We start from the raw sequence: 27,150 nt of genomic DNA on the forward strand, positions 1-27,150 counted from the left end.
GTTATCTTAAGAGCTGTTAACAGGGCTACTGGAGCAACTTCTGTGAACAGAGTGCATGTTTGTGCTTGTTTTTTAATTGGATTCAGTCTGAGATGGGGTACTTGCTGTCACGCCACTAGGGGGAGTTACTGAAAAGCTAAAATCAAACTACATTAAAATGGAAAATTTTGCCACTCGTTCAGTTATCCCATCTGGCCTTATGGTGCCTCAGTGACCAAGTCATTTCCCCACTGTCTTGCAAAGAACAGCACCCACACAATCTCTTTATGTCTGCCCATTTTTGAGAGAAGGCAGTGAGCTTTCTATTGGCTAAGTAGCACAAGGAAAAACTCCTAGCAAAAAGTGGTCGTGATGTGCAGCTGGTCATGATTTTTTCATTACACCTTAATTCCTCCCCTGGTATTATATCCCCATTGCCATGCAATGAATCACTGACTAGATCTAAATCTAGGCATCCCTACACTACAAAGTGGGCCTTATTTGCCCTGCATTTAGGCCGTATATGAAGCCTTATATGCTAACCACTGCCTCACCAAGGGAAGTTCCAGCACTGGCAGAAGCCTTACCTTCTCCCCTATCTGAAGACCTGACCTTGATCTGTTCAATTTTACCTTTATGGACCAGGTCAACTAACTTTCCTATAAAGAGTGTAATGTGACTTTACTGCTAACGTTAATCTGGTAATGGATTCACAGTCTTTACTACTTCTACAGCATATTATGCAGTACAGCATCTGGTCAGTCACTCTAGCTGTCATCCAAAGAGTGTTGGAGTCAACAAGTAGCTCAAGAAAGTGGCGGAGGTGGGACATGGCCAACAAAAAAACAGGCAAGGCACATTCCCAGAACATTACTATCATTATTAAAATTATTATAAAATGTTCCATTGCTCATTATGAAAAACACATCTTTTATTTAAAATATTACAATTATATTTATGAAGATATCAAGATTACGCATCACATATCTTAACAAATGTTCCAAAATAAGACAATTACGTTACCTAGTGATCATTTATAAATGCAACCTAAATGCATAGTTACCAATAACTAAACTTCTTCTGGTTCAAAATAACCAATTTCCCTCTGTTGAAATTCTCCAATTAAATGGCCCTGAATACCAGATGAGGCACAGGTAAATAATCCTCATAACACTGTAAGGTGTCTCATGGCACTACTAAGATAAATAACCTGAGGAATGCAAAATGTACTGCATATTAAGTGTCGAGACATTCCTTTTGCTCACTGGCCACAATCTTTTGCAAGGCTAAAGAATGGAAGCTGTGATTAAACCAGTATGTCATACTAATTTTAATATATAGCCTATAAATTCCAGATGACTAGAAATAACCAGTTAGTATTTACAGGCTTGAGATCAGAACTAACATGGTGGAATGATGCAGTTAAATTGTCCCCACTAAATGGATATAAAAATCCTTGGCTGGCACTGAACCTTTGACAGCATGCTGCCAAGCAGTGCCACAGCAGCAATGCATCCACATTACTGCAGAAGGAAAACTAAAGCAAGCTGTTATGTGATAGAATACCTCTGTTAGCATTAATCTGAAATAAACTATGTGATAGAATACCTCCGTTAGCATTAATCTGAAATAAACTTATGTGATAGAATACCTCCATTAGCATTAATCTGAAACAAACTGTTATGTGATAGAATACCTCCGTCAGCATTAATCTGAAACAAACTGTTATGTGATAGAATACCTCTGTTAGCATTAATCTGAAACAAACTGTTATGTGATAGAATACCTCCGTTAGCATTAATCTGAAACAAACTGTTATGTGATAGAATGGCGCTGCGGTAGCGTTGTTGCCTCACAGTAAGACGCTGTCCAGTTCGATTCTCAGCTAGAGCGTCTTCTGCGTGGAGACATGTGTGAATGGGCGTACCTTTGTTGAAGGTTGTGCATCAGGCCTGGTAAGCCGGTACGTAAAAATCAACTGCCAATCATTAGCGGACCGGAGTTCCGCTGTGGCGACCCCTAACTGGGAAAAGCCGAAAGACACAAACAAACCTCCTTTAGCATTAATCTGAAACAAACTGTTATGTGGTAGATTACCTCCTTTAGCATTAATCTAAAACAAACTGTTATGTGTCAGAATACCTCCTTTAGCATTAATCTGTTAGTAGAACAACTTCAGGATCAGATTACTTGGACCCATCTGCCTGAGGCAGTGGTAGCATACGTGCATGTAGCAAATCCCACAGCACAAAGAATAGAGATGTTCCCCAGTGCCCTTGTGAAATATTCCCTTGTCAGTATAAATATCACCTCGGGGTTCCTGGCCTAATGGGACTAATCCAGTCAATAAAATTAAATAAACTTCAAGCAGTGTCACCCACAGACCTCCCTCTTGTCACTAAAGTAGTGACAACAATAAACTCAACCTTTTTTTTTTTTTTTACATAGGTCAAATTCCAGACATGCTGACCCTGTTAAAGCAGAATGCTACTTCTTGGAAAGGAAAGAGATGGACAGGCACTTTTCTGGCACCCACTTTGAGTGAAACAGTGTCTGTTTTGAAATAAAGAGTTTGAAAGTCACGTCTCCAAATGCTGTCTGCATCTCAATAAACTGGAATTTTTATTTAGCTGGCATTGATTGAGACTTCTTTGTATTTTCTCATCAGTCTGTTTTTGTTCACTGCCAGCCGCTGAGCCAGCATACTCGCCTACAGTTCAAATCCAGCTCAGGGAAAAGGAGGGGTGGGAAACTACAGTAAGAGTGCAATGACAATGACCCCAAGTCAACAACATATTTCTTTTGAGGAGACTGTTAAAAGTCTTCACATGCACTGTCTGGCTAGAAGGAGAAACATACAGAACTATACAGTACCACACAGAAAGACTAGCTTTTAAGGCATTCAAGAAGTTTTTTTTTTCAATAGAAAATAGACAAAAATTCAACACAGCCAAGACTTTTCCCTGTTATGTAAGTAAAAACAAACTGAAAGATGTTGTCAGTAATGTAGCCTCTTCTAAGACTACAGCTCAATCTAAAACATGGTGAAGATAGTTAAACACAATCATACTGACTATGCAGATGCAATTTGAAAGAATAAGGCAACTCTGCCTTGCCTACTTAAAAATTCTAGTATACTTTCAGAACTGGAAAAGAGGGACTATGTAAAAAAATGTATAACTAAACCAACTATTTTTAATGTAAATCTACAGCTTTTTCATAAAAATAGGACTGCACACCAGACCAGACTAGAATATGAAGTACTACAACATACAGACAAGTAAAGTTCTTACACAAATGATTATCACTTTTACAGACACATTTTAATAATCAATTTACAAAATGATATGGATGTACACAGCAAATGCTAAGACAAATGTTAAGTTCACAAATAATTAAAAATCTTATCTGCAAAACTGCTAATCACATTCACAGTTTCTTAAAAACCCGGGCAGGAAAAACTATGTCATAGATTCATTTCTCCTGCACAGCTGCTAGTTCAGCTAAGTACAACATGTTTCCACCAACACCTGTACCTCCTGAGTTTTTAAACTGATTTAAGCAGAATAAATCACAGCCTTCCCTGAGATGGTCTGTATTTAAATAGTTATAATTTTTTTTTGTTTGTTTCTCAAGCATTTGGCACTAAAATAATTTCACCATAGCTGCCCTTCTGATTAGCTGTGAACAACACCAACATCCTTCCAATGCTACTTAAGTTTAATCATTCATCAAGTTTGATCATTCAGTATACTTACATCCTCCTTTATCATGGTGTTCGCCACCTCACACATCACACTGATAGCATCATCAGTTTTCTTGCGGTTGATAAAGATGACACCAGAGAGCCAGCAGGCCAGGCCAGCAGTACCAGCGTACATCAGCTCCCTTTTGGCGATAGGTACACAGCGATTAGGTAGAATCTCCATCATACCTGCAGACAGTGGATGAAAAAATATAAACAAACATTAGATGCAGGTAAAGCAGGACACTACAAAGACAGAAATGCCTTCTAAACCTGCCAGTTATTCATAAATGCTCATTTTACAATGGAATTATAAAACTCTCTGCCATTACACCCAAGGCTATTATACAAACACATCACAACACAACAATCTTCATAAAACTCTTATCTTTAAAACCCAATATAAAAAAAATGTAATTTACTTACTGTAAAACTGTTTCATTAAATTTACTTATTCCAAAACTATTTAATATGCAACTTTCACTAAGATAAAATCCTTTTTATAAGGCTAACCAAAGAAGATCTACTCCACAATACTCACTTACTCTTTCTTTTTCAATACCTGCTTTGTTCAATTCAGGGTCATAGTGAAGCAAGAGCCTGTCCGGAATTTAGTGGATGCAAGGCAGAGAAGCATCCTTCATAGGACATCAGTAAATCATAGAACATTTACAAATGGTAACCATGTGAAATGTCAAAACCCGCTAGTGTGAGTCCAGAAATGCAGACACTGAATGGCCTTAAGATCAGACTCATCTATATACCAATTCTGAGGAGCTATTTGACCTAATATTCCCTTTTCTGTGAGGTATGACATTCTCTCACTTGGTATACATAAGTTCAGGGGTGTGGGGAGCTTGCCCACCTCATGGAAGGTGGAGGGGGTACTGCCACCCCCCACAAAAAATAATTTTTAATGAGAAGAGTGATTTTCGAGATATACTCTTCTTTGTGTTTTCAGACCTTTATTTCTTCAGCTTTTTAACACTCGGCATTTCAAGTGCAGACAATTCAATAAGGAGCCCTCATAAACACATCACACACACACACACAGGCAATTTTTAGGATGTGGAAATAAACTAAAGCATCTGGCAAAAACCCTCATGGATACAAACAGGACATGCAGACTCTGCACAAAAAGCACCCAAGCCAGGAAATGAACTGGAGAACCAAGTTCTTTGAGACCACAATGATATTCGGTGTGCTACTCACTCCACAACATACATATGTGAAATCTAACAATCAAGTTTCAGATATGGACAAGTATATGCAGTGCAAGGAATCAGCTTGTCTATTACAATGCCATTCACAGAAGGGATCTACATATACACAAATAATGCATACTGCACATAAATGTGTGCATGTATGTGTATATATATATATATATATATATATATATATATATATATATATATATATATATATATATATATATATATATATATATATATATATATATATAAAGGATGGCTTTTTATAACTGAAACTCCCAAATGTCAATATCTGTTTTGTCGACACATTTTGGTCATTACAATAGATGGTTCACAGGTGTGCAAGATCAACAATCCCTGGGGTTGGGTAATACACTCCTACCCCAGGGATTGGGTGGTCTCGGACTATATATAATTAGCAGGAGGTGTGAGGGATGCAGAGGGGCTTGCCTTGCAAAATAACAATAGCTTTGTTTTGTACGGTCCAAGGGTATGGCTTGGTATATGCGCATTAAAGTGTCAATCTTTTTATTTTTTTACTTTTTGCAGTCAATGTTTTTGCATCAAACATTCTGACGTTTAGATTAACCTGATTAGATTCATATAAAGAGCAGTTAAAGAAAGTCATTGATGCAACAGAAATAAACACATCAAAGTGTCCAAGAAAACAAATTGACAAAATGCCAAAAATCAGAAGTCTAACCAGGAAATGCAACATCATAAACATATTACAAAAAAAATCTACTTTCAGTGAGGGGCAAAGTTACACATTCCTGTGCAGATAACCACATCCCTCTGCATGTCTAAACATTAGAGTCAGCTCCTAGGCTGTTAGAATGTTAGGAGAAGGGGAACTTGCACTTTTGTCTTAACCATCCCTGTAAACAGAGTTTCTGTATCCATTTAATACAGATGCCAGTACTAACCTATAGAAATTCCACCTATTCCTCTCAAATGTGCCTCATTATGAGGAATGTTTGTCACTCTGAGTGGTCTATATAAGATTATCGAAATATGAATCCACCCTACACCTCTTCATTGACCCATCTTAATCGAAACCTAATGTCTTTGAACAACTGTTACATCAAAAATGTTCCCACAGTAAGTAACCAGTGGGCCATCATCGGGAATTTGCCCTTTTCCCCACTGTAGTGCAATCTCAGAGTTGATGTATTTAGTTGGAGTGATAGCCTCCACCAGGTTAGGTTTTAAAATTTTGTGCTGCAATCATTTTGTTGGCTCAAGATTTGATGTAACGATCGTTCGAGGACATTAGGTATCGATTAAAACGGGTCAAAGATGAGGTGTTTGGTGGATTCAGATTTCAATAATCTGAAACAGACCCCACTCTGAGTCAAAGAAATTCCATTTTCTTCACTGCTCCATGGAGAACATGTCCGCCACACATTCATTGTTCATTTTTAAACAAATACCCATGATGAATAGTACTGAGGGGTAAAGGGGGCAATTTCCCCAGAAGCAAAGAGTTAGGAAGCATGATCAGCCATCGGATGCTGATCACTCTTTATTGCATACTGGTTTTGAAAAACCTTAAAAAGTATTTGTGGTCAAACCTGAGGGCTGCAGTGCTCTCTGTGTGTGGCCTAAAGTCAGTTTTCTACAGTTTTAAAGGCAAAATCAGAGGAAGGCAGGCTGGGGATATGGTACAGAAACAGGATCTGATGGACTCCAGCATTTCAGCAGCCCGAGGAACCTGATCCATCCATCCTCAACCTCTTTTCCCATTTTGCACATGAGGTCGGGGTGTCACTTCTGCAGTGACAATCATCTCGAGCCAAGGTTTATACCACTGGGTGGCTAGCCCTGCTGCAATGCCCAGAAACCTGCTCACACACTCATTTTTTTTAATGGCTCCTCAGCTGAGGAAAGGGTGGAGGTGAGACGTGGTTGGCTGGGTGGCTCATGCATTTCAGGTGCATCAGCCTCCAAATCACGGATTTTTTTTTTTGTTGCTCCTCAATTGTTGAGGGGCACAATATCGAGGAATGCGGCACATACGTCTCTGGTGTACACAAATGCATGAATATGTGTGTGTGTGTGTGTGTTTGTGCGTGTTGGGGGATGCCTGAATCAATGTGATGCACGAGCCACTAGTGCTAGTGCATACCCCCGCAGTCAAAGGCTGATAGAAAAATGCGACTCAGACAGCATGCATTTGAATTGATAATGGCGGCTTCCTTATTGTGGCTAAAGCTCTGTCTGAATCACATGCTTCACAGATAGAATAAATTACCCTACCTGTGGAAGCCAGTTTATGGAACCATAAGGACTTCTTTTGAATCCTAGGGGAGTGTTGTCACAAAATCAGTGCAACTAAAGTCTACCCACATATATAAACTGGTTTCCTATTGTGTGCCCTGCATCTGTTTTTAGATTCTTAACTTTTAAAGTTCATGTCTGTTTTCCAGTAATTCTTCCCCTATATTTTAAGTCATTTATAATACTGCATATAGCTAAAGAAAATATAGTAGCCCGAGCAAAACTTCATGTTTCACTTTTTGCTTGTATTTCTAATCTTATTTTATATTCTAAAGGCCAAGAGCACATGAATCTTTATTTCAGTTAGTGAACTCAAACAAAACAGCCACTGAGAAAATACCACACACCCATGTTTCTCTAAAAACAATCTTCTGTTTCTAGCAAGGGCCTGAGCTAATTTGTGTTGGCGTAGACAAAAATAAAGAACATACTGAAATAAACTGAAGCAAACAAACATAATTTATCACGTGGGCTATAGTCAACATTTATGTAAAACCAATTTTATTAATTAGCATAATATTTTACAGCACAGATAAGAGCATCTTAGTTCTTTCTCCATCATGACACTGAAAACCACATATGGGATTTAAGAAACTTAGCCCACCAGCATTACAGGGACTTGCCCCATGGCTGTATGCATCACCAAACTCCTAAAGGTGTATAGTGTTATGCTATTTATGACAAAAAGGATCAGGTGAGGAAATGTGCTGTAGGGTATTACTGTCACAGTACGTTGGTCACCCAGGGCAACACTGGTGAGGTACATTACATGAAGATAAATGTCATGCAACTCACTTACATGTGACTGGGCCACAGCAAGATGGCCACAATTCCTAACCAGGGTAGCCTCATGTGGAAGAAATGTAGAAAATAAAAATGTAAAACACACAGGCTGAGAAATGACCACGATGCCCCTCACTATTCACTGACACAGCTAGTAAGCTTTGGGGACACTGTCTTCCAGAGTAATCCAGGGGAGGAGACTGACATCTCAGGTGGACTGTGAGGTGGGGGGTGGGAATATGTTAACATGCTAGGAAGGTAGTGGTATATGGACACCAATCGCCTACAGGCCAGGTAAGCTTGAAGCATGTACCACCTGCCGATGTGATGTTTGCTGGTGAAAGACGCAATGACCCCCGATAATAAAAAGGGAGAAGCTGACTACTGTCCTGTGGATATCCTGTGGGAAGACACCAATGTCTGTCGTCCTAGGATAGGTGTTGTATGCTAGTTGTTTGACAGCCTGGATAGCCTGGGGAAAGGCTGCTTGTTGTCAGGCTGAGAGTAGGGCAGGGGTAAGCACCCTCAAGTATCAGTGCTGAACGGTGACACTCAAACACATGGTGTCTGGCACTGTACTGCTCATCATAAGGACTTTGAATTTTGACAGTCAAAGCAACCAGAGAATTCCAGCTGGTCAACAGTGGCATACATCAACTACTGTATCTATCAGAACTTGGCTAACAACTTTATACACTGGTGGCACTCCTGAAGGTTCTTGCACACACACACACAGACAGACACACACACAGACAGACACACACACACACTCAGTACACTTGCTCACATATGCAACATGCACCTGCGCGCAATATGAATATACTCACTTCTGCTATGTCATGTTTTGGGGTTATGCAAGGAAACTAGAGCACCTTGCAAAAAGCTACTTGGACAGGACATGCAGACTCTGTAGAAAATACAGGCCAACCAATAACAAAACTGGAAACCAACCACTGTGAGGCAGGAATCCTAAGTAGATGCATGTTTTATGTCAATTTAGTGAGTACTATTGACACATTACTGGGTTTTCTGGAGAAACTACTTCATTTTATTACACAGTTAGTAATACAATAATGGAAAATCTAATCAGTAGATGTACTGAAGCATGCAAAAGATCCTATCACAAAAGTAAAGAAAAGTGCATGTACTTTTATATCTATTCGAATGAGAAGAGGATATTTACTATTTCTTTTGAATGATTTCTTGCAAACCTGAGAACATTTTCTTGACTTCAGTTTTCTCAAAGGCAAATCTAGCCGCTTAAGAGAGTTTAAATAGGCCTTGTAGAATAAGTGTGTGTGGTGTGGGTGTGTGGGGTGTGTGTGTGTGTGTGTGTGTGTGTGTAGCAGAACTGCTCATTATGAATCGTTTTCAGCCACAAACTGGGCTGCATGTACACTGGTAAAGGCACTATATATACAACTACTGTGACAGTAGTCAATTAACCACCTTTTTTTTTTTTTTTGGTGGGGATTGTGATGATGTGAGGTACTGCCAGCTGTGCCAGGAGAAGAAGGGCAGTGGATGTGTACCATATGCCCGCACAGCTAGCTTGAATTTTGTAAAGAATTACATGTTATTTGTATAGCAAACTGATTTGTACAGATGCTTGTGTTGAAAATGCATTTATAAAGTTGCTTGTGTTAAACATGTATCAACAGTGGGTCCTGACTGTATCATAACTGAATTAAATTTATATGTTTAACAGAGAATTCTGGAACAGAAAAGGTTAATCACAGTCCAGCTGCAGCTAACTTTGAAAAGTGTTCTGAAATTAAATTACTGGGTCTAGGTCATAAAGACTGTATCTTACAGTTCTCAATGCAGCCAGAGACAAAATGTCTGTACTAGGAAGTTTCCTGCATTGCCACTGGGGTGAACTAATTGCTACTCTGGAAGGGTGGAGGTTTGAAATTGTTTTATGACTTCCAGGAGCTGCAACAGATCTTATCAAGGCTGTGTGTGTGTATTACTGACACACGTGATAAATCCTGACAGCTTCTAGTCAAAGGGGGTTGGCATGGGAACCAGAAGTCAGATGACCAGATGTATGTGATGTCATTCTGTAAACCATCACTAAAAATAATGTTTAATACTAGGTGAGACTGAAGTCTCAGAGCACTCTGTTTTTGTAATCTGACAAAGAAGGATCTCTCACCTACTTCATCTTGCCTTGCTCCAGTAAGTAACCAGGGAATAATAATTCTTTAAATCAGTCAGGAAAATATAGTGAGATTAATTAAATACTGTTTTTCTGTATCTGTGTGAATCTATTCATCTCTGTTATTTTAATATTCCTTGTGACTGAAACTCTGGTGTTCACTGCAATTTCTTATTTATTATTAAATATATTTAAACTTTTCATTGTGTTGATCCTTTAGAGAGCATTTTAACCTTTGAGAGTACTTATAGCTATTGGTGACACTCTGGCCACTCCTGCAAACCTGGCTGTTTGATCAACATTACCATATGAATTAATATTAATAGTAATATCACTCAGTATAACTGGGTACCTTTGTAAGAGCCTTGGAGTAGCTGGCTTGGTAGTGTCTGGTGGCATCTTATAGTCTGGGTAGAAGGGGTCATAGCTAGTAAATCTGGTCAGCCTTTCCCGGGGTGTGTATTTGTCAGCTGCTTGCAGCAGGAGCACGAAGCACTGGTTTCACAGAGAGATTGGTGGAGAACTTGACTTGGACAATCAGCTGAGGTTTGAACCCTACAGCTGTACCAGTGGAAAGTCTTAATGGGGATCTAGAGATAGAGAGAGAGAGAAGGGACACAGCCTCCAGACTGATCGTGTTCCCTGTGTGCTCTTAAGGGAAATTGTGCTTGATGCAGGGAGCTGCATCTGGAAATATTGGGTGCATCCATTTTTGTTCCAAATGAATGTCCCTCTCCAGCACCAGTTGTGAGGATTCAGGCTCCTCGAATATTGGCCCAGCATGGGGATGTCACAGAGGTCATTGAGGGGAAACCACAGTACCTGGAGAAAACCCATGTAGACACAGGAATAACATATTAACTCCACACAGACAGTGAGCAGAGTTGGACAGACAGAACAGCAGGACTAAGCATTTAGAGCATAGATGCCTGCTGCAGTGACGTGGCTCCCTTTGGAATTCCTTTACTCCATTGCATCTCACTCATGCTTACTCAGAAAGGATGTTTCCTGGTGCTACTTCTGAAGTAAAGATAAATGTACTGTTAGGCAGCAATCCTCTGTTAGTACCACATGCAATTGTGGGCAACAAACTAAAAGAAAATGTTGCAAAAATACATGGTACTTACAGTGAAGCAGCCAGGCAATTTATTTAAAATCATTACAGTAAACGTTGCTAGATACATTTGAGTCCAGGATTGCAGTTGTTAAAGTTGAGCAGTTGCTGGTCAACTTACAGACAATAGCTCACTATACAGCAAAACTTAATTTGTCAAACAAGACCTAACCCCCACAGGAACCATGTTAAAGCCTGTTCCCAAGGTTCACTATTTGAGTTTGAGTGGATTCTGATCCAGTGTAGGAGTCAACCTGACAAAAGCTAATGAAAGCAAAAAGAATCATGTCCAAGTATCAAAATCCACTCTTCATCAACTTGGATTGCTTGTCTGGCAGTCAAGTGACTTCCAAGAGCAGAAGTAGTAAATTCTACACTCAGGTCAAAAAGGTTGTCTATTCCAGCGGAAGGTGTAACTCTCTTCATTGCTAAGGTATTGTCATCTTATTGCCTTTTTAGTATATTGACCAAGAAAGCAGACACTGCACAATGTCAATGTGACATCCTTACCGAAGTTCCAAATACCATCACTGCATGTCATTCAGTTATTTGCAAATCCTTCATGCAACAGCAGTAGGAGAGTAGTGGAGGCCTACTGAGTTTGGAGAATTCCTAAATAATTATTAGCCATTAAAGGGTCTTATGCTTGCTGCATTCCTCTTGCATCAGGTATAAATCACTCCTACATACCAAACCACATGTTTAACTAAAACTGGACTTTTTCCAGCATTTTTCACACTGCCACTGCTATCTTCAGGCCCCCTGTTGCCAGCTGCTAATATTCCTATCCTTGGAGATTCCCACTCATGATGGAAGGCCAGTGCAACAAATACCAGGAGATACTCCTTTATGAGACAAACCCTGCACACGGCAGGACACATGGGGGGGGGGGGGGGCTCAGTCCTCAACTGCCAGCTTTTAGTGGGCTTTTACTTTAGCTCTACCTCCTGCTGATTTGATGAGCTGATATCATGAGGGGGGGCATATAAAGCTATCAGGAGGTAAACAGCAGTACGTTATATATATAAGACAAAAAAGTTTGAGACATTGCCTGTTTCTTTATGCAATAATGCAGTATGACTAGCTTATCCCTGCTCTTCATTCAAAGATTTAGCCAAAAAATAACTCTTAGGGGGAAAAAAATGTATTTGTAAACCAGGACAGAGCACTGATCTACATGGATCTATTTCAAACTCATCCCTCAACAGCACTGTGACTGAGTGGTTAAGAGATGTGTTCATGATCACACAGTAAACAAACAGAGGTTTTAGGAATCAAATAAATGATCTACAAGGTGTATGTAAATGTGTGTCAAAGTGCTGGACAACATTTTCACTTCATTTTAGCAGTTAATGCATGCACTTAGGTCTCAGCAAAGCATAATCTTGAAATGTAAGACTGTGGGTGATGACAAATCCTTAGGTACTTAGTCTAGGTCACACAGCACAGATAAGTTACATTCCTTTCTGAAACAGTGTGAGATTAGAAAAGGCAAAATGATAGGGCCTTCACATCTGTGGCAGGGAGAGAATGGAAGTTAAGAAGTTACACGAAACTGAAGGGTTTCAAGGCACTAAAACAACATCCAAGTGATGTTAAACAGATAACTCTGGATAAAGTTAACTACAGCATGGGTAGAGCTTCTATTTAACTTTGTGACATATGTGAGTCAACAGCTGTTTGACAAAGGCTGAATCTCTGTAAGTAAGCATCCTACCTTGGAATCATCTTACAACCATCTCTGCAGTTCCACTTTCATGTTTACCTGTCACACTAAAACTTTCCCATTATATCAGGTTGCTAACTGCAGACTTCCCATCTTGCCACAGCTAAGGGAAAGTTCATTCCAAGGCTAGTGTATGCCCTGCCCCTGGTAGTATTTTTCTAGGTCTCAGAACTCAGAATCGTACGATCAGCTTTAAATAAGATCTGCAGACACTTCATACAAACACTTGACTCCATCACTGTACCTTTGGATTAATAAATTGCTTCCCCTAACACTGTTCTGCTTCATACTGCCTGCCCTCCACACACACCCACCAGCAGACTACTTTCTACTACTGGCCAGGGCTGCAGGAATGTTAGAGGCATCCAAACAATGTATAACCTTGTAAGGGTGATGGGTGGGATCCTTAACATTTTCCTTATCTGTGGTTTGGATGGGGAACAAACAGGCATTACAGGGAATGGCTTCATGATCATTAGGGGATGGTTACCCTGACGAAATGATGGGGGGGAACTACTTGTCTAATCATGGCAGTTGTTAAATCTTCGCTCCAGCATGCACAAAAAAATATATATCTGTACGTTTTTTTCACTTACCTATTCAAGAAATGTACTTGAAAACAGACAGATGATTTTTACACATTTACCAAAATCTTTGTCTAAAAAAAGCCATTTATCTATCTACTCATTTTTTTTTTTTTACAACAAAGTGCCCTGACTATGCCACATGAGACCATTCAGAAGTGTAACCATGTCAATACTGAATATACAGAGTTGCAAAAAAAAAGTCTACAATAAAAACGATGAGAACAAAATCTGAAAACAAACATCCTGGCAACATCAGTACTGTGGCATTCGATGTTCTGATGACAAAATACTCCATGCTAAAGTACAGTTGTGTACACTTACCATAAATGTAGATGTTCAAGTGTATTCACTGTTGCAGTCATTACATTTGGGTAATCTGCTGGCAGGTTGCCCTCAGTCGGCCCGAATTCCAAAGTCTTGGGTCCTGTGTCGGTTGCTGTCTCCTCTTCCATGACGTCAGGTCGTCAGGGGTATAAAACATGCAGCTGACACCATTTTCTTTAGTTTTTCTTGCCCCCGATGTCAGGTGCCCCCAAAAAGGTAGCAAATATATATATATATATATATATATATATATATATATACATGCACCAATATAAACTTTACCTTCATCTACAAGCAAATACACCACATAGGTTGTAGAAGATAGAGAAGGAAAGATAAACTCCAGAATGACAGGGGGTGGCGGGAGGGTAACCTGGACTGCAACAGTGAATACACTCGAACATCTACATTTATAGTAAGTGTACACAACTGTACTATGTTCTTCGTGTTTCACTGCTGCAGTCATTACATTTGGGTAGAATCCCAAAGCTATGGTTAGGAGGCTGGAGCTAAACTGCATTAGGAGCGGCTATCAGGCCCTGCAGAACTGCAGTGGCAAAGCCTGCCTTGGATTTAGAGTAGAGAGGCAAATGATAATGCTTTGTAAAGGTGTGGTACTCCCCTGAGAAAGGCTGCTGAAGTAGCTGCAGCTCTGGTGGAATGAGACCTAATGCCCTTGGGCACAGGTTTACCATGGTGTAAATAGCAGAAACGGATGCAGTGGCTTATCCACTTTGAAATTGTCTGCTTTGAAATAGCCTTGCCTTCTGATCCTGCAGCATATGTCACTAGTAATTGCTCAGTTTTTCTTAGAGCTTTAGTCCTGCTCAAGTAGAATCTTAGCTGTCTGTGTAAATCCAAGGAATGCAGAATTCTCTCCCCCTTGTTCTGCAGATTTGGATAAAAGGTTGGCAGATGAATTGTTTGGTTAAGAGCCACACTGGAAACCACCTTAGGCATAAAAGTAGGATTTGTCCTCAGAGACACCCTGTCTGGGTAAAATATGATAAAAGGCTCTACAGCCATGAGGGCCTGTAGCTCTGAAACTCTTCTTGCTGAAGTAATTGCTAGTAGCAGAGCTGTTTTCCATGATAAGAACTTTATATCAGTGGTAGCAGCTGGTTCAAATGGAGGCAGGGTGAGCTTTTCCAACACATAATTGAGGTCCCATGCAGGCAATGGTGATCTTCTAGGAGGCCTTAAATTTTTGGCTCCTCTAAGATACTGCTTTAGTAAAGGATGAGAAAAGATTGGTGGCTCTGTATTGTAATGAGCTGAAATGGCAGAGGCATGGATTTTAACTGATGCGAAAGATAGGCCTTTGTCAAGCATCTCAGTTAAGTATTGCAATATCTGAGGAATATTTGGTTCTGCTGTATCAGTTCCTTGTGCTTGATTCCAAGCACAGAATCTCTTCCATTTAAAAGATTTTCTAGTACTAGGCCTTCTGGCTTCCAAAATGACATCCATCACAGCTTTACTGAGAGGCGTTGTTTGTATGACTACATGATCAGCCATGCTGCCAGGTTTAGGGTCTGTAGTTGATTGTGCAGGATCTGATTGTTTTGCTGGGACAGTAGTTGTGGTCTTTGAGGCAAGGTCCAAGCTGGGTATTGAGACAAGTTCCTTAGGATTGGGTACCAGTATTGGTGGGACCAGTCCGGGGCAATTAGTATCATCTTTGGTTTCTCTTGTCTGACTTTTAGGAGGACCTTGGTGAGAAGAGGCCGAGGAGGAAAGACGTAAACTGATAAGTTTTTCCAACTGAAGGATAGGGCGTCCACTTTCAATGCTTGTCTGTGAAAAGTCCTTGTGCAGAATCTTTTCAATTGATAATTTTGAGGGGAGGCAAATAGATCTATGTCTGGGCTCCCCCATTTCTCAGTTATCATGCTGAAGACTTGTGGATTTAGTTTCCACTCGTGAGGATCCATAAAGGTTTCTGCTTAAATCATTTGCCAGAGTGTTTTGTTTTCCTGGCAGGAATTGAGCTTGAAGATGTATTTGGTAGGTCAAAGCTGTGTCCCACAGTGCCATGGCTAATCTGCAAAGGGGGTATGAGTGTGTGCCCCCTTGCTTGTTTATATACCACATGACTGTGGTGTTGCTCGTCTTTATCAGTAGTTGTCCTGGATGAAGTAAGCCTTGAAGGCTGTTAGGGCATTTTTGAACAGCTAGCATCTCTTTCTGGTTGATATGTAGATGCATTTGTTTTGGTGCCCATATGCCCTGAATGCATCTTCCTGCCATGTGGGCCCCCCAGGCATAATCTGATGCGCCTGTTGCTAAGGTTTGGCTGGCAGGGTGTAGAGTGAAGGGCCGTCCCATGTATTGGTGACATGCCTTTGCCCGCCATAGAAACTCCTGTTGCAGGCAGGGAATGAGAGGAATCATTGTTTCCAGACTGTGAGAATGTTGACTCCATAAACTTTTTAGGTACCATTGAAGTTTCCTCATATGCAGTCTTGCATATGGAATCAGTAGGATGCAGGATGCCATGAAGCCCAGAGCCTGCAGAATTTGTCTTGCAGAAGACTGGGTTTTTGTTGCCATCAGTTTGAAGGTAGTAGTCAGTTGCCTTTGCTTGTCTGGCATGAGGTAAGCCATCTGGGCAGTTGTATTCAAGCTTGCACCCAGGAATGTTATCTTTTGAGAGGGTACCAGCTGTGATTTATTTTCATTTATTGTGTACCCTAGGCATGTAAGAAGCCTTTTCACAAACGCCAGGTGTCAAAGGAGAGTGTCCTTGTTCTCTGCTTGAATGAGACAGTCGCCTAAGTAAGGATATATTTGTATACTTTTTTGTCTGCAAATTGCAATTACTGGTGCCAGGCACTTTGTAAAGACCCTGGATGCAGTAGATAAGCCAAAGGGCAGTGCAGAGAATTGGTAATTTATTAAGCCAGCCTTGAATCTGAGGTATGTTCTGCACGATTGTCTTATTGGGACATGCAGGTATGCCTCTTTTAGGTCTAAAGTCACCAACCAAGCATTCTTGCCCAGCATGGGCAGAAGCTGCTGCAAAGTTAGCATTTTGAATTTTAGAATGTCCAGGTATGTGTTCAAAATCGATAAATCCAGTATTGGCTGCCAGGCCTTGTCCTTTCTGGATACCAAGAACAGTCTTGAGTAAAACCCTTGTCATTTTTCCTGTTCTGGTACTGGCTGAATGGCCTCCATATCCACGAGGGACGTAACCTGTTTCTGTGCCTCTGCCCATTGATTTTTTGGCAGATCCGGCCAACCGTTTGCCATTGGCAGAGTATGGAAATGGAATCTGTATCCCTGTGATACTATGTTTAGCACCCACTTGTCCTGGATAATTAACTGCCAATTTTGAGCAAAAAGTGCTAATTTTCCCCCTTTGGGTGCTGCCAAAAGATAAGTGCTTGGTGTAGGCAGAGGGAAGTCATTGGGATTGCTTTCTGTAGGTTTGCACTTTATCTCCTCCAGATTTGGAGGTGGAAGCACCCCATTCCTTTGACCTGTATGAATCTTGCGCCTGGTATCTGGAACCCTTAGGGCGTCTGGATTTGCCCCCTTGAGCTCTGTCTGACACAGGAAAGGACCCATTTTTTGTAAGCCAGTGTCTACTGAATCTTGGTGGCTGCACTTGTAAGAAGTCTTTAACAGTTTGCATAGACTTAGCTTTGTCTTCCATTTTCTTTAAAACCTCTTCTGCCTTAATACCAAACAGAGAATCATGCTGTAAAGGTGCATCTAGCAATTTAGCTTTAACATGATCAGGCATGCCTCCTAATCACAGATCCAGTAACTGCGGCCCTGCAGGAGGCCTCTAAGGAATCAAAACCACATTGCAAGTATGCTTTCCAGCTTGTTCAGCTGCATGCAATAATTCCTACAATTCTTTATTTTCTGCACATTCTGAAATCAACATCATTTTCTGTTTCAGCAATCCCATAACATGTTGTTGGTACTTAAGCATATGAAATTGACAGTTTAAGGCCCTGATTGCCAAGGTTGGAGATGTATAAACCTTTTTTCCCATCTGTCCAGTGCCCTTGAATTTCTGTCAGAGGGGGTAGGATTTTTTGCTGTTGAGGCCTTAACTCCCTTTAGACCCTGTGAAATAGTTTCAGGATCAGCAGCAGGGTTTCTAAATAAAAATTTATGTGAGTCAGGGACCCTGTAATATCTGTCAGGCTTACTGGGAGCCGGAGGTAAGGAGTCAGGGGTCAAGCTTGACTCCGAAAACACATCATCCACAATGTCTAAGACAGGGGGAATGGCTAAAGGCCTGTGCTGAGGGAGAAGAAGGAAATCCCGAGCCTCTTTTTTGATTCTGAGCAGTCTTGACTCTCCCAGTGAAAATGCTCCCTCAAGGTATGCAAGGTTTCTCCAAATGAATAGTCCTCAGGAGGAGATGCAGATGGAATAGACTCCTTAGCATCAGAATCCTCTTAGGGAGGTATAGATAATTCCTGATCAGAAGAGGAATCAGAAGAAACAGAAACCTGATCTGAAGATTTATAATCAGTGTCTTGCCTAGGCCTCTTATCTGGAGGGGGATGGGTACCCCTGATCAAGGTAATTAGGTCTTCAGCCATTTTGATCATCTGTTTTTTTAGGCATAGAGGCCTGTGCATGTGGCTCATGCATCATTTTTTTAGTTTTAGAAGTTGCTTTTGTCTTTGGTTTTGCAGCTGTCGTCAGTTTGATATACAAATGTTGAGGTCTGAATACACCCTCAGAAGCCGGTGCCTGCTCAGTGGCTCCGGACCCATCCGAGGGAGATACATCCGTCGGTCCAATACCTTGAGTATCTTGCAGCATGCTGGACTCCACATGGGTGTCGGTAGAGGCCTGCGACTTGAAGGTAGCGGGTATCAGGGGCTGCAAAAGCGCCTCACTGAGTATTAGCGAACCGGCGACTTGCTTAGGAGAAGCTTCGTCATCGGTTTTGGATCTCGACTGCCTTTCCCTGTCCTTTTCTTTGCATTTTTTTATGTACTCTGGTAGTCGGATTGCTATCCGACGACATTTCTGGGTAGTTAAATCTGTTTCCAAAATACTTTGATGCAAAAATATACCGATGCTTAATAGTGCGTTGGTTAAATCTATCACAAAACTGACAGCCAGGCACGTTGTGATCAGGGCCTAGGCAAGGAATACAGTATAAATGGAAATCCTTATGAGGTATTTGCTTCCCACAAGTAATACAATTATTAACTTTTTCTGACATCAGTAAAAAGCAAGAAAAAAGTTTCCCCAACGGAGTACTTAGCTTTAGTGAAGACTTCTGTTCTGAAACTCAAATGCGAATATTTCAGTAGTCGGCCGACCGGCACTTGTGAAATGTTTCTGCTTCGGGCACCGCACGGCAAGAAAGACAAAAGAAAATGGTGTCGGCTGTATGTTTTATACCCCTGACGACCTGATGTCATGGAAGATGAGACAGCAACCAACGCAGGACCTAAGACTTTGGAATTCAGGCCGACTGAGGGCAACCTGCCAGCAGATTACCCAAATGTAATGACTGCAACGGTGAAACACAAAGAACATCAGGTGTGCACATACAGAGGCAGGATGAATAACTCAGCTTGCATCTCCTCCTGTGTGTTCAGCAAGCCAAGACTTTATTTTAACTCAGCCTTTTCAATGGATTTATAACCAGAATGACAAAATAATGTAACATCAGTTTTCTGAAACTACTTCAGCACCTTAATCTACAGACGGACCATTTGAAAGAAACACAAACTCACTCCCTGTAATAATAATGCAGTACTCCCTGTTTGGTGAGTTTTGCATGAACACCTAAAACCTCTGCAGATTAATTCACTCCTTGAAGAAAAACAAATGGAGGCATGCAGACCTTATTCACAAAACTGCATTATCGTCTTATTACAAAGAAGACAAGTAAAATGCACCCTTTAAAATAATTTCCCTCATATATGAATAAAAGTGGAGTTCTGGTGTTAAGATAGGCATGTAAGCAAAATGGAATGGGCCTTTCTCAACTGTGAAATTTTAGTATGAAACAATCATTAATTTCCTCTCTGCAAGAAGCCATAACAAAATTTACAAAGTTTTATGTACTTCTAAAAACTGAGGGAAGAGTCCTTCCCAGGCTGTGTTTTGATACCTGTTGTAATAGCATGTATAATAGCATCTTGAAAAACACATACATCGAAATGTTTGTACTGCATTAAGGAAAATGCAACACATATCCACACCTTTCTTTACGTGATGGTATTTATTAAAAGCAATGCAACAAACAGCTGAGTCCAAGTTCCCCAGAAAACAATAAAAAAATAACAACAATGACTTAATTCTTATTCGCCAGCATCCGCTAAGTTTCAGATTGCCTGATGAGCTCCTTCAAGTCGCTACATTGTGAAGAAAACAGGCAACAAAACAGATTAGGGTAAGTGAGCCAGGGAAGCTTCAGCAGAATGTCACATGATGAAACAGTTAGTTCATCATATGTACGTGATAAGCACATGCATCAGTATACAATAATGAGCTGCTGTCTACTTGTCGATGAAGACGTGTTGGCTGAACACGTCTTTCGACAAGATAATATAGACCCAGACATAATACCCTTGTATTCTCATTTAAAGTATCAATATAAATACTTTTTAAACAGAGAAACAAACAGAATACTATACTGAATAAGCAGGCAGTAATTCAGTAGTTATACTAAGCACCAATACAGATTATCAAAAACCCCAATAAAATTTAATGAATGGCAAATTTCTGTCCCACATGTATAAAAACAGTGTAAATTAGCTTAATACAAGGAAAAGAAAAAATCCTGTCAGAAAAACAAAATGTCACTAAAATCAAGATTTAAACAAACCATCAGCAGCAGGCCTCTATTTCCCATTTTCTATAAGGGTTGGGGTATTGTGTTAACTATCGCCATTTCTGTCGATTCAATGCCACACTCCTGCCTTTTTCAACACTCATGCCTGACTGTTGCAGATCTTCTTTCACACAATCCATCCACCACTTTGATGGACATCCTATTTTCCTCTTACCTTCTTCCTGACTGTACCAAATCTTCTTCACAAGATTGTCTTCTGCTTTTCTGCACATATGAACCATCGTAATCTGTTCTCTTTGATCTTTTCTGCAATTGGAGCTACTTTGGCTTCTGCTCTTATGTCATTTCTTCATCTGTAGCACAGTGTGCATCCTACCACCTTTCTCAGGCACTTCATTTCCATCACCTCTAGCTTACTCATCTGTTCTGCCTTTACTGCCCAATTTTCTGTACCATACAGTAGTACTGGTCGCACCACTGTCTTGTACACCTTACTTTTCAGCTTCTTTGGCATTCTTCTGTCATATACTACACCTGATACTCTATGCCAGTTGGCTGCATCCCCTCTGATTCTAGCTTTGAGTTATTTCACAATAATCATTTGTGTTAAGCCTACTGAACATCTGTTGAACATTATAAGTCATTGTCCATGACAACTATACCACCCTCCTTGTCAGCACACTTAATAATAATGTGTGGATTTTTGGATAAGCTTTCTAAAGCTTGCATCTGCACCAATGATAGATTAAAATATCCTTTAATACTCTTAGATTTATATAAGGCACAAATGTCATTTTCTACAACTTTTTCAAAGGCAGAAATAATCAGATTACATGTTGGTATAAAGGTACTTCTCCTCTTATATGCATTATTATGGTTAGCATTTTGTCCTTGATAGATCAACCTAATGTTCAAGGATCTTACAAAATATTTAAACTCTGTCAAAGTCTGTGCTATGTCTAAGTTATTAGCATGTACAAATGTCAATCCTTTATTTAAAACATTCAGTTCATTTTCATTCAATACATGCTGTGATATATCGAAGATGAGAGACTGTGAATTATTCACCATTTCCTTTGACTGTGTGTCACAGGTCTCTGGTTTGCTCCTTTTCCATTCATATTGTTGTGATAACCCTTTACTTTCTTCTTCTTTTGCACAGGAAGTGGAAGTGACTCTTCTCGCAGATTCAGAAAATCCACAGGATCCAAAGCGGACATTATGTTTGCATCAACCAATGTGAAAACTTGCTCTAGGGGATGATGGACCTCAGGATGTACAGTTATTGGCTGACTGGACCCTTTAACTTGGTCGGGGGAACATTGCTGTGCCTCCGTTGGTATAAGTGTCTACTCATGTGGGCATGAGCCTCTATTTCCCTTCTCATTGGTCCAAGCAAAGACCACACCAGTACTAAAATCAGTGAAGTCCCTAATTAATTTGCATTTTTTTTGTTTCAATTAAGTGCTGTCCAAATGCTATGATTCCATCCAGGACTTCAGATAAAAGTGCAGAATGTGCATTCAGCTCAGTATTAGATATTAAATCTGTATAAAGTTGCTCAGTTTCCAATTTCAACTAGCATTCAATAGGCTCAAAATAGATATTCATAAGTTTCATATACCATAGTGAGCAACTTAAATTGATTTGTTGCCAGTGTTTAAGTAAATCAAGATACTACAGTATGTGGGCATACATACTTCTCGGAAAAATTTTGTGCTGCAGGTACACATTAAAGCTGAGACGCTTCCATTGTAGACATTTCAAGAGTTGCATCTTATCCTCAAAAACTTTGTTGACTTTTATATTGCAATAACAGTTCATGACTTCATACCTCATTAGAATAGCCAAGTGAGTGATTGGTCTTTACAATGTTTGTTGCTTCAAGGATTGGTCTCTACTGACTCACTTGGGCAAAAGAAAAAGAAAGTAAAGGGTTATCGCAACAATATGTATAGAAAAAGAGCAAACCAACAACCTGTGATGCTCAGTCAGAGCAAACAGTGAATACTTCACAGTTTCTCATCTTCAATATATCGCAGCACGTATTGACCAAAAATGAATTGAATGTTTTAAATAAAGGATTGACATTCGTACCTGCTAATATATTAGACATAGCACAGACTTTAACAGAGTTTAAATATGTTGTAAGATATTTGAATTTAAGGTTGATCTATCGAGGACAAAATGACAACCATAATAATGCATGTAAGAGGAGAAGTACCTTTATACCAACATGTAATCCGATGATTTCTGCCTTTGAAAAAACTGTAGAAAATGATACTTATACCTTATGTCGATCTAAGAGTATTAAAGGCTATTTTAATCTATCATCGGAGCAAATGCAAGGTTTTCATTGTTTTCATTGTTATTAAGTTTGCTGACAAGGGGGGTGGTATAGTTGTCATGGACACTGAATATTATGTTCAACAGATGATTATAGCTTGGGCCTCTTCATTCAAACTTCCCTTTATCCTCAACCAGCCCTCCCAGATACTTGAAGCTATTTACTTGTTCCACTATCTTCCCGGTTCACAGCTTCTTCTGATTTCCCCAATTTGCTCCCATTACCACTGTCTTATCTGTGCTTAGTTTCAGCCGATGTGCCTTACATTTTGGATTCCATTCTCCTATCCTTTGCTGAAGTTCTTCCTCAGAGTCTGCCTGTAATGTCACATCGTCTGCATACAGCAACTTTGTTGATCTGTCCCCTCTGACCTGTTTCCTAATGTAGTCCATCACCACTGTGAAAAGCAGTGGGCGCAAAGCTGAACCCTGGTGAGCACCCACTCCCACTGGGGATCCCCCTGTGAGACCAGACACTGTACAGTGAGTCACTGGATCTTTGTATATAGCCTGCACTAATTCTACCAATGTTTCTGGGACTTTGAGCCACTACAATACTGCCCAAATCAGTTTTCTTGGGGCCTTGTTATATGCTTTTGCCAAGTCTAGGAATACCCAGTTGGACTCTTTCCTTATCTCTACCTACTTCTCAACTGTCTGTCTCACTGCAAACATCGGGTCAGTTATGCTGCATCCTGATCAGAATCCGAACTGCTCATCTCCCATCTTACATTCTACTACTCCATTTATCAGTCATTTTCTCCAGATCTTTCATGCAATGTGACAGAAGTTTGATGCCTCTGTGCTGCCCACAGTTGTGGATGTCTCCTTTGTTATTGTACACTGGCATGAGTATGCTTATACTCCTGTCATCTGTAATATGCCTTTCTCTCCACATTGCTATGAGTCACCTCAGGAGCCATTTCTCCCCTTTCTCACCTAACATCTTCATCATATCTGGTGTGACCTCATCTGAGCCTGCTGCTTTCCCTGACTTCATTTTACTTAGTGCTACTCTTACTTCCACTAGGGTGACTTCCTCTTCTTCACTTATCTTAGGCTGTTACTGGGGGGTCTATATTATAACATCAAAGTCTTACAACTTTGAATGGTATAATATTGAACCCAGTAGAGCGAAACACCAGAAAACCGAACAGTCAGAATAGCAAATTTTTTCCCAGGGAAAAAATTTGCTGTTCCGACAAACATACACACAACACAAGCACACCTCACGTCCACACAGTCACACACTTACCTGACCCATGCCCTAACCCTAACTCACCTAACCCACACCCAATCACACACTCAACTCCATTCGCACACTTACCTTAACCTAGTCAGTAACCTTCGCTCCACAGTCGAAATAGCAAAGCTGTAGAAACGGCCCACCAAATACCTTCCCTAGAAAGTATTCGGTGTTCTGCAGCTTCACTATTTCCAGCGTTTGCTCTACTGGGTTCGATATTATAACATTCGAAGTTGTAAGACTTTGATGCTATAATATAGACCCGTTTCTAGGGCAGGACAGCTTCTGTGGGGTTTTCTTCATTCAGAAGCTGCTGGAAATGCTCTTTCCATCTGCCTTTTATGTCCTGTGGACTGCTGAACAGGTTGTTGCTGGCTATCTTCATTATCTTTCGGTCTTTGCTTTGCAACCAGATACAGTTTCTTTGTGCCACCTAATGAGTCACTTTCCAGAAGCTAGTAGAGTGCCTCTGATGCTCTTTTCTTTGCAATTGCAACTCATTTCTTAGCTTCTTTGTTACCAACCAGTATTCCTTCCTAGCCTGGTCAGTCTTTTCTATCTCCCACTTTTTCCTGCATTCCTCCTTTCTTTTGATGACTTTCTAGACTTCTACATTCCAATACTAGCTTTCTTTATGTACCTTATCTGTATCCCTGGCTTAGCCACATGTCAGTTCTGTAGTCCTCACACATGCTGTTTTGGGGTGCTGCCATTCTTCTTCAACTCCACCTATTTCCTCCCCTTCTTGGGGTGCTAGAGCCCTGAGTAATCCCTTGAACTGTTGTACTTTTTCTCCAGTCAACTTCCAGGTCTTCACTCTGGTCTCTGTTGACCTTAGAACCTTGCTTGCAGCTGATTGTGGCAATCAGTGGTTTATGCTGTGGACTGACTGTTTTACTAGGGATAACTTTTCAATCACTGATTCTATCTCATTGCCCTTTCCTTACTAGGAGGAAGTCTACCTGAGTTGCATGTTGACCACTCTTGCATGTGATCTTATGACTGTCTCTCTTTCTGAACCATGTGTTGGTTACTATCAAGCCACATGCCAGACAGAAGTCTAGAATGGCCTCACCTATTGTATTCCTGTTTAACCACCCATGTGGACCCATGCAGTCCTCATATCCTGCTCTGTCTGTCCTAATATGTGCATTCAAGTCACCCATTATCAATACCATGTTGTCCTGCTTTATGTAGTAGGTCCTGCAAATACACTCTTTTCCTCACTATCAAAACCCTGCTGTTGCTCGTCCAATTAGGATGAAATAGATGAGCCTTCGTGAGTTCTGTACAAGCAGCTTTATTATGTACAAACATCAGGATTGAGGCTTAACTTTAACTTAGATAAACTTATAAACAAACTATTACACACATACATGCTCACTCTCTGGCTGCAATCTCAAAATGGCGCTAAGGCTAGCACGTGCTTGCTATTTATATGCAAGTTCAGTTCTGTGAAATGCTTCTTAAAAGTACAACACAGCTCTCTATTTTACATCTGCTGTGGGGCATAGGTTGAGATTATGAATACTACCCTGTCATTACACTGGAGTCTGAGTGACATGAGTCTGTCACTAATTCTGATGATATCCTTCACTGCCTTCTGAAGCCTTTCTCTCACCACAATTCCCACACCATTTCTTGCCTGTCCTCCTCCTATATTGAGGAACATCTTATATATGACATCAGTCACAATATCTATATTTCAGAACTTGATATATGGAGATGGTATTTAGATGATGGCTGGCTCATATGGAAATCTGATGAGATATATTAGAATGAGTTTATAGAGTATTTGAATGACAATATGGTGGGGTTGCAATTTACTGTCAATTATCATTTGCATGATATTTTGTTTTGGATGCTAAGTAGTTAAAACTGTGGATGGTACCCTTGAAACTCTATTATTCAGGAAGGAAATTAGTTATAACTCATTGTTAGAAGCTAGTAGTTGTCATTCTTCTTATATTGTTGACAATATCCCTAAGTCAAAGTTTCTTCGTGTTAGAAGGATTTGCTCATCAGATGATGAGACGTATAAGCAAAGTGAGGATCTTGTGGAAAGATTTTGTGCAAGGGGGTATAGACCAAATATTGTACAGTGCACTCATAACTATGCTTGGTCTATTGATAAAAGTACTTTGTGAACTTATAATGTTAAGGAAAAAGGTGAAACAACTGTTCATTTGGTTACTAACTATGGGAGTAACACTAAATTGTTTTGTAAATTAGTGCATCATCACTGGGGGACATTGATGTTGGATGACAGGTTGTTTCAAATGTTACCATCTAGATGTAAGTTTACCAATCTTAGGGGTAAAACTATAGGAAATTATTTGAACTATTATAAAAGGAATGCCTTTACGGGTGGTAGCAAACAATTTTCCCTGGAGGGTAAACCATTAATTGGGTGCTTCCCTTGTGGGAATTGTTTGGCATGTGAATGGGTGGTAAAATCCAAAGAATTTTCTTCTGCTAACACCTCTTGTGTTTTTTATATTCAGTGTTTTGTTGTTTATCTGAATGGGTAATATATTTGGTAGAATGCTCTTGTAAAGCATTTTATGCGGGACAAACTTCGAGACAATTTAAATCTCGGGTATATGAATATTTCAGTGATATACAAAATAAACGTATGACTAATGCTTTAGATAAACATGCAATTGTACATTCTACAGCTAAATACAGATTTACAATAATTGACCAAATAAATATTAGTAACTGTAATAAAATGGGGTGGCATACTTTGTTGAATAAGAAGGAACATAATTGGATCATTAAACCTGGAGCATTGTTTTCACCTGGTCTCAGTTATATGTATTAATTGTTTTGTTGGAGTGGGTTTATATGTAATATATTGA

At 40.1% G+C, this 27,150-nt stretch overlaps 1 protein-coding gene across 1 annotated transcript in view; it reads right to left on the reverse strand.

The window, feature by feature from the left end:
• The window catches only part of AGPAT1 (1-acylglycerol-3-phosphate O-acyltransferase 1), a 621,246-nt gene that overhangs the window by 204,086 nt on the left and 390,010 nt on the right, over positions 1-27,150 (reverse strand). Inside the window, exon 4 of the mRNA XM_044083187.1 lies at positions 3,738-3,913. Coding sequence (XP_043939122.1) covers positions 3,738-3,913 — 176 coding nt within the window. The remainder of the gene's footprint in view (positions 1-3,737; positions 3,914-27,150) is intronic.

This window comes from Protopterus annectens, chromosome 9.part0 (assembly GCF_019279795.1).
Source record: "Protopterus annectens isolate FY-2018-M chromosome 9.part0, PAN1.0, whole genome shotgun sequence".
Lineage (NCBI taxonomy): Eukaryota > Metazoa > Chordata > Ceratodontiformes > Protopteridae > Protopterus > Protopterus annectens.